We start from the raw sequence: 13,714 nt of genomic DNA, 5'->3' as shown, positions 1-13,714 counted from the left end.
TGTTTTTCTTTGTTGAGTCATAGGAACCACCGTACTGTTAAGTGGGGTCCAAGAGAACCAGTCAGAATGACTGAAGTGATGCTTAACCAAAATCCTATGTCTTCGAGTGAAGACTATGAGAGCAAATCTTGTCCAGAGTTGGATAAGTCAGCTTTGCTTGTAGCCCAAGTAAAGTTGCCGTGTGTGTTTGAAATCTGACCGTTGGAACACGTGTCAGTTCCTTAGTGACTCAGGGTCATTTCAGACAAATCAGGTCGGGTTGCCTAGTGGCTATAAATAGCCCACCCCCTACAACCATAAACGGTTGGCTGCTCAGAGTTAGAGTACGACTTTTGTCGTTTGAGAGCAACCCACCTCGAAGCCTTTGAGAGAGGATTCCTTGCGAGGGTAAAGCCCTAAACACCCAGAGCCAAAGTGTGGTAGGCATCACTTAAGTCTTCATGTCTGTGTGATCTGAAGACTTATTACACTTGAGGACTGTGAATCCTCCAGCCGGTTAGGCGTCGCGTTCTGAGCATCCAAGAGTCATTGTGGATCGCCGGTGAACGAAGTCTGTGAAGGTTTGGAAGTCTACCTTGAAGACTTACCAGAGTGATTGGGCGAGGTCTGTATGACCTTTGCTCAAGGGGAATACGGTGAGGACTGAGTGTCCTGAGCTGCGTGTTCAGGACTGTGTGTCCGGGACTGTGTGTCCTTAGATTTAAATACCTAGCCGCCCTAACCAGACGTACAGTTGTCACAGCAACTGGAACTGGTCCAACAAATCATTGTCTTCAATGAGTCACTGGTTTCATCCTTCCCTTCCCTTTGCTTACTGTTGGTCCTTGTGAAGTCATTATATGATTGCATTATCTTTTGTCTTCACTGAGTGACTACTTGTTCTGATTGGCTTCACAATATCTTCCTACCTGATCTTACTGCCTAGCTGCTATTAGTCATTATGCTTTCACCTCATTGAATACTTGACTATGGTTTGTCTAGTGTAGTCTACCTTTCGCTACATGGTAATATGTTTATTTCTATCGTTTGTCTTCGAAACTTCCATGTTTTGAAGACTTTCATAAAAATCGCCTATTCACCCCCCCTCTAGTCGATCACTAGCACTTTCAGCGCGTCGTCGGGCGAACGGACGTGTGGCCAAAGTAGGTTTCTTGGCATACACGCATGTGGAGGTAGGTAGGCAGTGTTTAGCCGTTTGAATGCGGCGAGGAGGCTGCTCAGCCGGGCGTGCAACAAGCGGCGCTCTCTCAGCCGACGCCCTACTCCAATGCCGGCAGTGCGAGGCCGCGTCCGGTCTGGGTCGACAGCAATGTGAGCTGTTGGCGTCGGGCTGGAAAGCACGTGGGTGAATGAGGAGGGTTTTGGGTGGGCCACAGTTGCCAGACGCGGACATGTCAACGGTCCAGACACCCATAACCCCGCTCCCCAACTTTGTCTCCGGTTTGCGGGAAAAACACGCCCGGGCCATTCTACAGACCAATACATATTCGCGTTGGATGGCAAAACACGTCCCAACCAACCGCACGGTCCAGACGATTACGAGGGGTTTGAGGGTCGGCGTTGGGGACGCCCCGACTACACGGTAGTCTATCTAGAAATTGGCAATATGAAAATCGATTTAATGACATATTTGCTGGTGTGACGTGCGCTTTGTCGTACGGTCATGCGACGTGTGACTCTTGTAAACACAAAGACCCTTTATACCCCACCAAAGGTCCAACCGCAAAGAAGAAGAAGAATACGCAACAACGAAGGTCGAGTTATTATCTTACAATATCGGTAAGCCCTCCAATCGAACTTATTTGTTGACATCGTCATCCGGTTGAACCGGTCCAGTAAATAAAGGCGATTCAACAGTCGAACGAGTCCAACAGCGCGGCGAGCCTGCCTGCACCTGAAAGCTGAAACGGGTCGCACAAAAAAGCAAGCGGGCGAAAAAGAAAAAAGATGACAAGAAAAGAACGCCGTGTGAAGCATGTGACGCGCAACCTCCCCCGCAACGTCGGAAAAAGAAGAAGAAGAGAAAGCAAGCGAAGCGACGGCCCGGCTCCTTCCGCCAGCCTTCCCTGACGCCACACGTCACTCGCGCGACGCGACGGCGAGCCGCCCACCAACCGGGTCAAAAATACCCACCGATCGGATCCCCGCCCGCACACGCGACGCGACGCTCGGGCTCGCGGCTAGCCCGCCCACCCCGCACCGGCGCCCCCGCGCCTAGATCCCGATCCGCCGCGCCTCGCCATGGCCGACTGCCGCAGCCTCATCGAGTTCCTCCGCGCCTTCGAGCACCGCCGCCGCGCCTCGCCCTCGCCGTGCGCCCGCCCCCGCCGCGCGGCCTCCTCCTCCTCGTCGCCGTCGTCGCGGGGAAGGCTCTTCACCTCGCTCTGCGACAACCCGCCCCCGACCGCCGCGCTCGACGCGCTCGCCCTGCTCGCCGTGCTCGGCGCGCTGGCCTTCCTGGCCGCGCCCTACGCCAGGCTGCTGGCGCGCGAGGCCGCCGACCTGGTGCGGCAGTACCCGGAGGAGCCCTACTCGTACGTCGCCTTCGCGGCGGGCGCCGGCGCGGCCGTGGCGGCCGTGGCGGGCCTGCTCGCGTGGGAGGCGGCCGGCCACCACGCGCGCAAGTGCGGCCGGCCCCGCTGCCGCGGCCTGCGCAAGGCCGTCGAGTTCGACATCCAGCTCGAGACGGAGGAGTGCGTGCGCGGGAGCGGCCGGCTGCTGCCGCCCGGCGGCCACGCCAAGACGCTCCTCGCGGCCGCCGGCTCCGCCGCGCGCCTCGTCGAGCTCGGCGAGGAGCACCGGGAGCTCGAGGCGGAGCTCCGGAAGATGGCGCCCCCCAACGGCCGCTCCGTGCTCATCTTCCGCTCCCCCTGCGGCTGCGCCAAGGGCAGGATGGAGGTCTGGGGCGCCAAGAAGGTGCGCCGGATCAAGAAGTAGTAGTAGTAGCAGCGATGAGTGGATGACACCGGCGCTCACTGCTCTCCATAATAAACTAGTTTTCTAGTTATTATTCCATACTCTATAATACAGTGCTCTTGCTCTTGTGGCAAGTATAGATGAGAATAAGGAGAGGAACAAAGGAATAGATACATGTCTTCTTATATGACTTGTGATGCACATCACCCCCCAAGATTATACATAGCTTTGCTCTTCCATTTGCAGTTTTTAATCGAATTATTATGCTATAAATGACTCTTGCCTTGCCTGATGCTGATCGTATGCAAATAAGTGCTGCGATGGACTTTACCTCAAAAATCGTTTGCGTTGTGTGGATGAATAGATGCATCAGTTTATATGCTGGTTGAACGATGTGCAGAGATGACTGCGGACGAATTACTTCCATCTTTATTCTACACATGCTTCTCTGAGATGTCAGTTGTGTTCGTGAAGTCTGCATCAATCGATAAACTGTTTGGTTTTGTTTTAAGCTGTGTTGAGCTGAAAGTATCCGCATAATGGCAGGGATAGCTTCTGTTACTAAATTGATTTAACGGTGTTATTTGGTAGGGTAAGGTTCTGGTAGTCCCTGCTATTCTTACTGCTTAAATTCTGAGAAATTGTATTATATACATGGATGAGTATTTCTCACCATGGTTTACCTGTATTAAGTGTGACGCTTACTCGGTTGGTGGTTCTCTAGCTATCTTTGCCTTCTGCATTCTATTCCTATATTTCATCCCTATTCCTTTTTTTATTATACAGATTTGATATCCTATTCATATGTATTAAACCTCTCGAAATAGAGATTTAAACTGCTGAGCTATAACATCTCAGTTTCTATACTCAATGGTTGAACTCTGGTGTACTAGTATTTTTTTCTTGACCTACACAGTTTAATCACCAAATAATGGTGTTCAAAATGCCAGGAAAAATTATTTGTATGCTCATTTCTTCTCTTCAATCATATTGCATATCATTAACAATTCAGCTCCAGCTGAAGCCATTTAAATCAAAATGCCTATACCCTTGATCACCATCATCAGTGTTTTGAGTGTTCAGATCAAGTTTCTTCCCAGAACTTGGATGCTCAAAACCGGAATGTTCAACCGCTTGTCTCTTGCAGTTTGCTTCTTCAAGATATAGTCTGTCTGCATCTCTTTCTTTGCTTCCTGAGGCCGAACTGGCGGTGCTGCCTCTGCCATTCTTTTGAGGTGTAGTATATTCCTGTTGAATCTCCATGTCACTTTCACTTCCAAACTCTGCTTTGTGGTACTCATTCACATTTTGCAAATGACCCATCTTACGCTCGCTTAGGCTTCTATTAAGGGAAAACTGATACTCATGGTCAGGAGAGTGCTTTCTGCAAAATATTGAACTATCATCATATGCTTTGAGCATTCCTTGGCTGTGTAGTCTATGCTCATTGATGAATCCTCCGGCTGCAGTCAAACAGTTATTGGTTGAACTTTCCATGAACTGGATTTGCCTCGGCTCTAGTCTGTGCATACTTGAACTTTCTTTTATCTCTGTAACTCCACTGCCGAAACATTCATTTGATACTTGTGAGACTAGTTCTGATATTTTCATCTTTGCATCTTCCAGGTTTGCAGGACCCGAATTCTGTTTTCCAAGGCTCTCTTGTGCCTGCTCTAGAACTGCCTGCAGATACTTCCCTTGGGCTTCTATCCGTAGTTGCAGATGCCGTTGTACCTGTTGCCAATTTAATTTCAGGTTAGAACCACTGCACTGATGGATATGTTTTAGTCACTCCATGCATTGTGTGTTACTTAGCTGGAATTTGACAAAAGTTCATTGCTACATTAGAAGAAGGTATTAAGCATATGAATTTAATGAGTGGTGCCAAATTGCTTTTTCGCTCTTTTGGTTCTTTAATTGCTAGACTGTATTCGTTTTATGGGGCCATCCCTGGAGGAAGCGCAGCGTTCAAAGGTGTCAAATAAGGATTTAGAATACATTATCAGTTTTTTATTTGGTTGGAACGAGAGTGGTATCTGGATGCTCGATTCAGGTTATCTTGATTTCCATCTACTGTGTGCATCTAATGAATTGTCTTGGTTAAGAGCTTATTACACAAGTAGTTTCAGTACCTCACCTCAAGTTGTTCGTTTAATTGTCTCTGCACCTCGATTTGCATCTGTAGGGCTTCACCAATTTGCATAGTTCTGTCACCCAGTAAGAGAGATTAGTACTTCAATATTCACATGAAATACAATTCTGAATTGCATGGCCAGTTTCCTTACTTCTCTGGCTGTGGAATGGCATTTGTATTAATCATCGCTGGCACACTTGTTCCGGGCATGCCATCAGCTGCAATTGCACATCCTATGGCTGCAAAATTTCATGGCCTGTGTGTCATTATACAGATATATTATAATGGTAAAGATGGAACTATAGAAGTTAAACTTGGGCTTACTGTTCTTGTTTGTCCCGACGTTAACTTGAGCTTGGAGGTTCTTACTGAGCCTGTATTTCTGAAACATCAAAGAAATTCTGACTTGACTGCAGTTATGGGCGCCATTTTTAACATGAGAATTTATGATTATCATGTACCTGGAGGTGGCTTTTCAGATGATACAAGGTGAGTCCTGGAATGCCCATAAGCCTCATGACTGTTTTTGGAGTAGCTTCTGCGTGATAAACATGAGTGTAAGAATTCAGCAGACTTCTGTACAATGAGTAGATAAGAAACATATAGATGTATACTAACTCTCTGCTCCACCCAATTGATTGACCGCGTCTACAAATCGCTGATGTAACTCGGGTGTCCATTTGAGCCTTGGTTTTGCATCGGTTGAGAGAACTAGCCCAGAATCTCCTTGTGTACTTCCTCCGTGCAGAAACAGATGCCTCTCCATGGGAAAGGTCGTCCTAGTAGTGAAGAGCTCACTAGGGCCCTGATGTTGGTGATACATCTTCTGCTGTAGAATGGACAGAAATTTTTAGAACAACAGAAATTTGGAGGGCTTAAAGATCTAACCAACTTCTTACTTGTTCTGCAGTCGCTTCCTTCCTCTTTGCTGTTGCACGTTGAAACTGTGTATTGAGTATTTCCCTACTGACAAGACGAATACCAGTCTTGTTCTCCGTGTGAGCTTAAGCCTGTTGATACCCTTTTGGTCTTCTCAGGTTGATAAGGAATGCCCTGTGAGGGGCTCCTTATATGGGGAAACATAGAATCTAGCATCTTAGAACAAACAGCAGAAGAACAATCTTTAACCCAACTGACAGAAGATGCTGTCCTCAGTTATTCTTGGAAATAATAACCAAAATCAAAATATCAGTACTAATAGCAACCTGTGACAGCTGAGTAACATCAACCTTGTACCCCTCAGTAATGAAACTAGTCCTTTAGCTTTCTCTGCATTTCTGTATGGAAACTTCAGCTGCATATTTACTCATTAGATCAGTAGAAGGTATATGTACAGAATAAATACCTACAACTGGAGCAATTTGTCTTTCTGGAATGTTATTTTTTGGCATATTATCTGCTATATCTGCTTGGAGCGTGAAAGATACCTTTCCGAATCACTCATTTTGCCGAGATGGAAATATTTGTGCAACTTCTCTGTTACCTTGGTTACTAGTATTTAGTTTAGTGTTGCTGGTTCATGTTATGTGATTAATGATTTTAATGCTCTTAGAGGAATGCAGTATGTGCATCTTTGTTTAAATGAATCAATTAAGTTTTTTTTTCATTGCTGATACTTGTTGCCTTCTTGGAGAGTGACATCTTACACACAGAAGCACAATTTTTCTGTCAATTTATTCTGTCCTTTGTACTACTGTAAAGTGGATAGAATATGAACAAGCACAAGTTCCATCAGTGTCCTTTCCTGAGATTGGTACATATTCTCATTGTAGTCCAGAAAAGTATGGACCTACTGGCTTATGCTCTTTACATGGGATAAGCTCCATTTGAACCAGACCACTTTGCTTTTAATCATCACTAGTCAAACAACAACACTTATGTGCTATGATCCTGTATGTGCTACACAACCTTCATCATTTCAGTACTTTTTGCTAACATAGGCAGCTGCCTTATAGCAATCATTCTTCTAACCAAGTCACTGAAAAGTTAGATGTGAGTTCTAACTTCTAAGCAGAAGTAGGCGCTATGTTTCCTCCCTCCCTCCCTCCCGATTACTTATAAAATATAATATGGGTTCAATACAATAAATTCATGTTTGGTTCATCGGGAAATGTGTTCTGCAGCTCTAACGATCTGGTTTTGTTCTCTTCCTGCAGTCAAGTTTGTCAAATTTATCCGCATTTCATCAATTTGCCTTCATTCCTTCATTTTTATTTCTTTGGGATACTGATAGAAAAGGCATGAGTTATCCTCATGTTTCATGCCATGAGTAATAAAGGGTAAGGATAAAAAGGAACACAAGTTATAGAGTTCGAAATACCCCCCTGGTCCCTCCCTTTGTGCCTTCTGTACTTATGCACCAGTTCTCTATGTGTGATTCAATTGATTGAAGTGGCACCTCATTAGAACTGTGCCAGTGGTATATGTCGACACTTGGGACCACCAGTGAGACATTTTCAGCTGCAACGGTTTAATGGTCTTCTGCACTTAAAGGAATGAACCATCAGGAATATCCCTCTTTATGCTTTACTATCACTGATTCCACTAACCCTTCCAGTAAGGTCTTCCTTTAGCTACTCATTGGGAACGGTAAGTTTGTAACATAACTTTCTTTTTATGCTTCATCTTTCTTCTCCCTTCGAAACAGTAAGGCTCTCATAGGTTTTAGTTGGAGAACGTTTGCTCTGTATTATGATGTTTATGATAATACCACAGATTTATTTCCCCATTCACAAATTTACTGTGTTTACTCCTATGTGCTGATGACTGTGCACGTATGTGTAGCATGGTATGTCAATTTACTATCTATTTTTTTCGAGATACTTGCTTCAGTTTATTTTCCTTATAGGTAACCTGTCAGGTTTTGCATACTGTTTGAACTGGAGGGTGGGCAGTCTTGCTATCAACATGTAAAGAGGTTATCAAAAGAAGAATCCAAAGCATCATCCTTTGCTCTTCCATCTTTTGCAAAGCAGCATCAGCTTGTGGGAGCATATTCAGTTGTAAGAGACTGGTCCTGGCAGCTATTTAGAACTGTAGATTATATATGACCTGAAGCTTTCTGCTCTAGCGTCTGTGAACCTCTTTGACGCTTAGTTGCCTCTGGATCTTTGCCAGTCTAGAGCCTTTTCTGATGGAGGGGTACTACATAAAATTCTAATGGAGGAGTACACACAGTGAATTGACCTCGTTAACCAGATAATGTTATAGGAAAATAAATGAATCTGATGCAGCTGGTAGGGGGGAATGGAAGGCATCAAAAAAATTGGTGTCTTCACTGGAAGTAAAGGGTTTTATGTGTTTTTATGGTAAACAAGAAAAACTGCTTTGGTCTAAGAATCTTTCCGTTGTCAATAAAACTGAAGTTCCTTAGTCTCTTATCCTTTTTCCCAGAAGTGTACACTAGTACATGATTTGTTCCTTTTCCAATCATCCTTTGTAAATTGGTCGTTGGAGGCATATATAAAGTAAAGTACAAATCCAATTGGAATCAATCATGAATAGCCATCCCAATTGCATGAGCTACTTATCTCATGAATGGAGGTTCTTCGTCCAAGCGCCATGGCATCAATTCTTTTCTCAGTGTCCTTGGCATCTGTGTTCAACCTCAAGTTGCACGCACAATTTGGTGAGCTATGCTTTTCATATGCATTTTCTTTCTCATCAATGCTCCTAGATGCACAGTTTTATTTCTTTTTGCTGATGCTCCTTGCCCACATCCTAATCTCAATATTCCTCTCGCAGCACTCCAGCTTTCTGTGGTTTTCACAGAATATATGCTGCCTGAGCCTGCAAATAAACTATCACGGCGGCGACTATCTTACACTTATTGATAGTTACTGTTCAGCGATGCTCGTTGAGCAACTAGTCTGGTCTATTGGTTATGTGATGCTCTTGCAGTTCATGGGCACCGGGGAAGCACCTGAAAGGGTTCGTTCCTGATATGGTATCTAATGCCAAATTTGCACTCGAGATTTTTTACCTCGTTTATATTTGTGTATATGTGCTCTTATGTGACACGTGGTTAGATTTGTTTCAAAGAAATCTGTGATTAAAATTAGATTATGTTGAGGTGGTCGAGAGGGACATCTTCCGTATTCTTTGTTGGGAGCATCTTTGGAGCATATGGCATTTCAATTCCTGGTCAGTGCTTTTGATTTTGCTCTCTTTTTCATATTCTGGTGATCAGATTAACATAAGTCACTTTCGTGCACAATATTCCCCTTTAGATTGTACATAGGGGTGCCACATTTCGCCTCCTGGTTAATTGCAGATGTATTATCACTTTCTCGGGTGTTAGGTGCATCAGGATTTGTCTGCCTGGTTTTGATGGTACTGATCAACAGCATCACACCAAACTTGCTGATGTTCACCTATTTCTTCCGGAAAAAGTTGATGATGCTCTCTTTCCAGGACAACATACACCAAAACTTGCACCAACTTATGTTGGATATTGTCATTCTTCCTCTTTTGTTTGAGTCTGACTAATATTCATCACATAGGTGCTGTATGAGTAATTGTTGTGTAACCTTTCTTCATCCGTGGGTGCTCTTGAGTCTTGACTCTAGTTCCACTAGATCTGAAAAAAAATGGATCGTGGGGTTCCCTACATGGGATGCATGCTAGATGAGCTAGGACTGGCACTAGACTGTCTGCTACGAGCTCCACCTGAAAGCCAAGATTTAGCCTAGGGCCTGGGTTGGCGTTGATTGCTGAGGTGGGTCTTCCTCATAACATACTATTTTACCATGATTTGGCACAACAAAGAACTGGAAAATTCTTGTAAAATATTATGTGCCACACCAATTGTTTCCCTATCTAAGCAATTTGACCTCGTGAAATTCTTGCTTAACAGGTTTGACATCGACGCGGTCATAAATCTTCTTCCACCTGATACCTGATAGGGGAGAAAACAAGAAGGATGGTGATATGCAAGCTGCTCCGCAGATCGTGTCTAAAGCTGGCTACCGAAAGTTGGGGGTGCAATGGCATCGCAACCCAACTCCGCACTCTGGAGATGAGGAATTTGGGATAGCGATAAGTCGATGCGGATGGAGGCGTTAACATCTCTCCGCACGATCACCATTCCAGTTACATACATGCACTTGACCAGCAGTAAAGAAGCTGTTCTTTGTTCGCCGGAGCAAATGCTCCGCTTTTTAGCAGAGAAATTGTGCCATTTTTTGCTGCGATATTCTTGTGCGCGAAGTCATGCAATATTCGTGAGGGGTGATGAAAGTAGGAAATATTTTTACAAGTTTTTGTAGGAAATAAAGTTGGCAATGGGAAAAGGACAGGGTTTTGGTCTTTGTGTCGGTTTAGTAGACTATAATTTAACTACCAATATGAATATAACAGTTGGCGTTGTGTTTGCTGATGGTTGGGGGTGGTTCAAAAGGTTGGGGGCGCAGACCGCTGTTTATTATGGCAACGGTTAAAGCAGATGTGTGACGGTGTGATCCTGTCTGATAGTAGAAGAATCTTGTACTACCTCTGTATGAAAATATAAGACATTTTTGCGGTTAAATTTGAACTACAAAAACGTCTTATATTTTGGTCGGAGAGAGTAAATGGTTATACGCTGGTCTCTCTCCCTAGCGTGCTCTCCTAGCGTGCTCTTCCCCCACCCTTCGGCGTCGCCGGCCCCTGTGCCGACGGCGCGGCCGTGCCTCCGCCACCCGGCTGAGGTCTCCACCGGCCCTGTCTCGCTGCCGCCTGCCATGTCTCCTTGCAGCCCCGTCTCCTTGGAGAGGGTCGCCTTCTCGGACGTGGATTCCGCCCTCGGATCCTCGGCCCCATCGTTCGCCGATGTGGTCTGCTCCGGGTATTCAAAACCTGCTTCGTCGGCCCCGACTCGCCCCTCCTCGCCCATCAGACCTGCGCCGCCTGCGCCGTCTGCCCCACCGCGGCCGCGCATTCAATCCATTGTGGTGGTGGGTGAGGGCGGCCATGAACCCGCCGGGGCGGGCAGGCCTGCAGCTTCGCAGGTGGCCGTTTCACAGGAGTGGCATGTGGTCCGACGCAAGGGCAAGAAAGGGGTGCTGCTCCGACCCGCCAATAGCACCGACGCCATTACTGCTCCACCATCCTCAACCACCGCCGGCCGCGGCATTCATACCAGCTCCACCTATAAGGCTGACCTCCATGGTAGGTGCTTCCGGTGTCTCAGCTCCTCTCACAGAGTTGCCTCCTGCCGTAGTGAAGTCCGGTGCATCCACTGCCTCGCCCTTGGCCATACCACCCACCACTGCCCTTCTTGCCACCTTCCTCGCGTTCCGCTCTCCTCCCTCGACAAGCCGCGGCGCCGCCCCCCTCCCCCACGGCTACCGGTCTCCTCCCGCATCGCTTTCCCGAAAGGTCACCCTAACCACGACCGCGCTCCTGTCCTGTCTCGGTTGGTCTTCCCACCGCCGCCACCGCCACCCCCATCTCCACCAACCGTGCCGCCTACCACATCCCCCCCTACCACCCCTCCGCCTGCCATGGAGATGGCAGCACGCTTCTCGTACGGTCCGGCGAGGGGGAACCGCCGCTGCCGCAAGACGGTGTGCCTGATCGAGGAGACCCAGGAGGCGCTGGACGAGGAGACGCGGCTGCGCGAGTCTGCCCTCGTGTTCACCGCCGTGGCCTCGCCAGCGTTGGTGCCCGCGGACGTCGCGGCGGCGGTTCGCGCCGAGTTCCCTGATGTGCCCACCAACGGCCTTCAGGTCTCCCTGATGCAGCCGGGCTCGTTCTTCGTGCGCTTTGCTCATCGCCGGTGGTTCGACCTGGTGCGTGGCCATGATATGGTGCACGCCCACGGCACGCCCCTGCTGATCCGTCGGTGGAACCGGCTGACCTTCGCGACATCCGTCAAGTGCTGGTACAGCGTGCGGCTCTTCATCCAGGGCATCCCGCCGCACGAGTTCAGCCTCAACACCGCCCAAGACCTGCTCCCCGAATGCCTCTTCTACCAGGTGGCCATTGAATCCCTCGACAAGCTCGACATGTCCTACTTCATCGCCCGGGCCTGGGTGGGCGACCCCGACGAGGTGCCGACGGAGACGGTGCTCACCGTCCGGCCACGCACCCGCTGCTCCGACCCGCTGGCGCATGTCTCTCTCCCGCCTGGCTTTAGGCTCGATGGGGAGGAGGAGGAGAACTGCGCCTGCACCAAGCACCTCCCCAGCAAGCTTCACTACCCGGTGCTCGTCCACGTCGACTCCGTCACCTACTATCCTCCCCGCCCGGAGTACGCGGTCCGGCGTGATGGGGGCGATGAAGACGACGATGCGCCGCCGCCCGAAGACCTGCCGCACCCGTGGGAGCACAGGGTGCCCGACGACGTCACCAGGACCCGAACAGGTTTCGGCCTCTCGCTGGCTGAAAGGAGGGGCCGCCGCCGGAATGGTCGCCCCTACTCCGGCCACTACCGGCGGGTGCTCGGTGTGTTGCAGCCCGAAGAGATCTATGGCAAGGCCGTCCGCGAGCTATCCTCTCCCGTCTTCGTGCCGGTGGACACCGATGAGGGCTCCGGCGACAGCTCCCATCTCGGCGACAGCTCCCACCGAGGAGGGGGCGGTGGCCGAGCCGGCTACGTTGCATGCGGACGTCATGTCGCGCGCCCCATGCGTGGGGTCCCCGGTGCTGCCGGCCCCGGCCTCGGTGGTCCAACCGCTGGTGCGTGCGGACACGGGCGGGGCCCTGTCCCTGGTGGGCATGGGCCATCTGTCCCTGTCGCCTGGGGTGGCAGCCGACAGCGGGGTGCGGGCCACCACTTCCCCGCCAATGGTAACTGCGGCAGCCTGCACCCCTGCGGCATCGGATCTGCAGGCTGCAGTGCCCCCCTGCGTGTCCACCGCGGTGGGGCCGCTGTCGGGTGGTCGGGCGAGCGGCTCGAGGCCCACCAAGGACGGCCTCCTGTCCGCTGCCCTGCATGGCGCGACGACCGTGCTAGATGGACCGCTGACCAAGCCCATGCATGCCCACGCTAGCGCTGGCCTCCTGGACGCTACTCTGCATGGCGCGCCGACCTTGGTGGATGGACCGCTGTCTGCGCATCTGCATGCCCACGCCAGCGCTGCTGAAGAGGGGGGTCCCACACAGGGTGGGGCCGAGGCGGTGGGCCCTGGTGGGGCTGTCGGTGGGGTGCTTGCCTTCCCCATCACCCACGAGCAGGCCACCGAGCTCTTCCTCGACCTGGTGGCTGCCCCCATCGAACCGGTCGTCCTCCAGGCTCCAAAAGCACCGTGTGGACGTCCACGCCGCTCGGCGAGGACGCCGGCAACGGCCACGAGGCGCAGCTACCGCCTGAGCTGCAAGAAGAACCTCTTCCCTGCGGCTCAAGGGAACGTCATGGCACAGGCACGTCACCTTGTCATGTCCAAGCACGGGCTCGCCATCCCGGAGCGCGGCGAGGCGGTGGAGCTACGCCTTGCCGAATACTAGAGGATCTTCGACGAGCCCCTATCGCCTGTCCAGATAGAGGCACTCTCCGCGCTGGTCAGAGCGGGCAAGAATGCAGCGTCGCTGGCTCCGGCGTCGTCTTAGGCTGCTGTGTCGGATGTTAGTCGATCTCGTTCCCTTATGGAAGACAACTAGTTAGTTTGGAACGTCAGGGGTTTGAACAACCCAGCTAGGAGAGCTGTGGTTAAGGAGGTGGTGTATCGCAACAATGTATCCCTA

At 49.8% G+C, this 13,714-nt stretch overlaps 2 protein-coding genes and 1 long non-coding RNA gene across 5 annotated transcripts; 2 read left to right on the top strand and 1 right to left on the bottom strand.

Annotated features, from left to right (window-relative positions):
• Nucleotides 1-1,823: 1,823 nt before the first annotated feature.
• LOC125523123 (uncharacterized protein At5g19025-like) lies at nucleotides 1,824-3,155 on the top strand. Its single transcript, XM_048688177.1, has one exon. It carries the CDS (start codon nucleotides 2,242-2,244, stop codon nucleotides 2,935-2,937), a length of 696 nt encoding a protein of 231 aa, XP_048544134.1. The 5' UTR covers nucleotides 1,824-2,241; the 3' UTR covers nucleotides 2,938-3,155.
• Nucleotides 3,156-3,860: 705 nt separating this feature from the next.
• Nucleotides 3,861-6,108, bottom strand: LOC125523100 (myb-related protein 2-like). 3 transcript variants are annotated; one of them, XM_048688155.1, is made up of 7 exons: nucleotides 5,950-6,108; nucleotides 5,669-5,879; nucleotides 5,512-5,588; nucleotides 5,375-5,432; nucleotides 5,202-5,289; nucleotides 5,054-5,123; nucleotides 3,861-4,650 (listed from the first exon to the last, which is right to left on the bottom strand). In XM_048688155.1, the coding sequence occupies exons 2-7, from the start codon at nucleotides 5,871-5,873 to the stop codon at nucleotides 3,925-3,927; spliced, it is 1,224 nt and encodes a 407-aa protein (XP_048544112.1). In that variant the 5' UTR covers nucleotides 5,874-5,879; nucleotides 5,950-6,108; the 3' UTR covers nucleotides 3,861-3,924. The 3 variants fall into 3 exon arrangements, with proteins under 3 accessions (XP_048544112.1, XP_048544119.1, XP_048544126.1); XM_048688162.1 differs by having other exon boundaries at nucleotides 5,669-5,876; nucleotides 5,950-6,101; XM_048688169.1 differs by having other exon boundaries at nucleotides 4,371-4,650; nucleotides 5,049-5,123.
• A 188-nt stretch (nucleotides 6,109-6,296) lies between these two features.
• Nucleotides 6,297-10,240, top strand: LOC125523134. Its single transcript, XR_007290113.1, has 2 exons — nucleotides 6,297-8,678; nucleotides 8,795-10,240. It is a non-coding gene; the product is annotated as an uncharacterized LOC125523134 (long non-coding RNA).
• The last annotated feature ends 3,474 nt before the right edge of the window (nucleotides 10,241-13,714 follow it).

Source organism: Triticum urartu, chromosome 1 (assembly GCF_003073215.2).
Source record: "Triticum urartu cultivar G1812 chromosome 1, Tu2.1, whole genome shotgun sequence".
In the NCBI taxonomy this organism is placed as follows: domain Eukaryota; kingdom Viridiplantae; phylum Streptophyta; class Magnoliopsida; order Poales; family Poaceae; genus Triticum; species Triticum urartu.
Note: the sequence above shows the minus strand (reverse complement) of the source record. Positions and strands in the feature narration are given on the sequence as shown.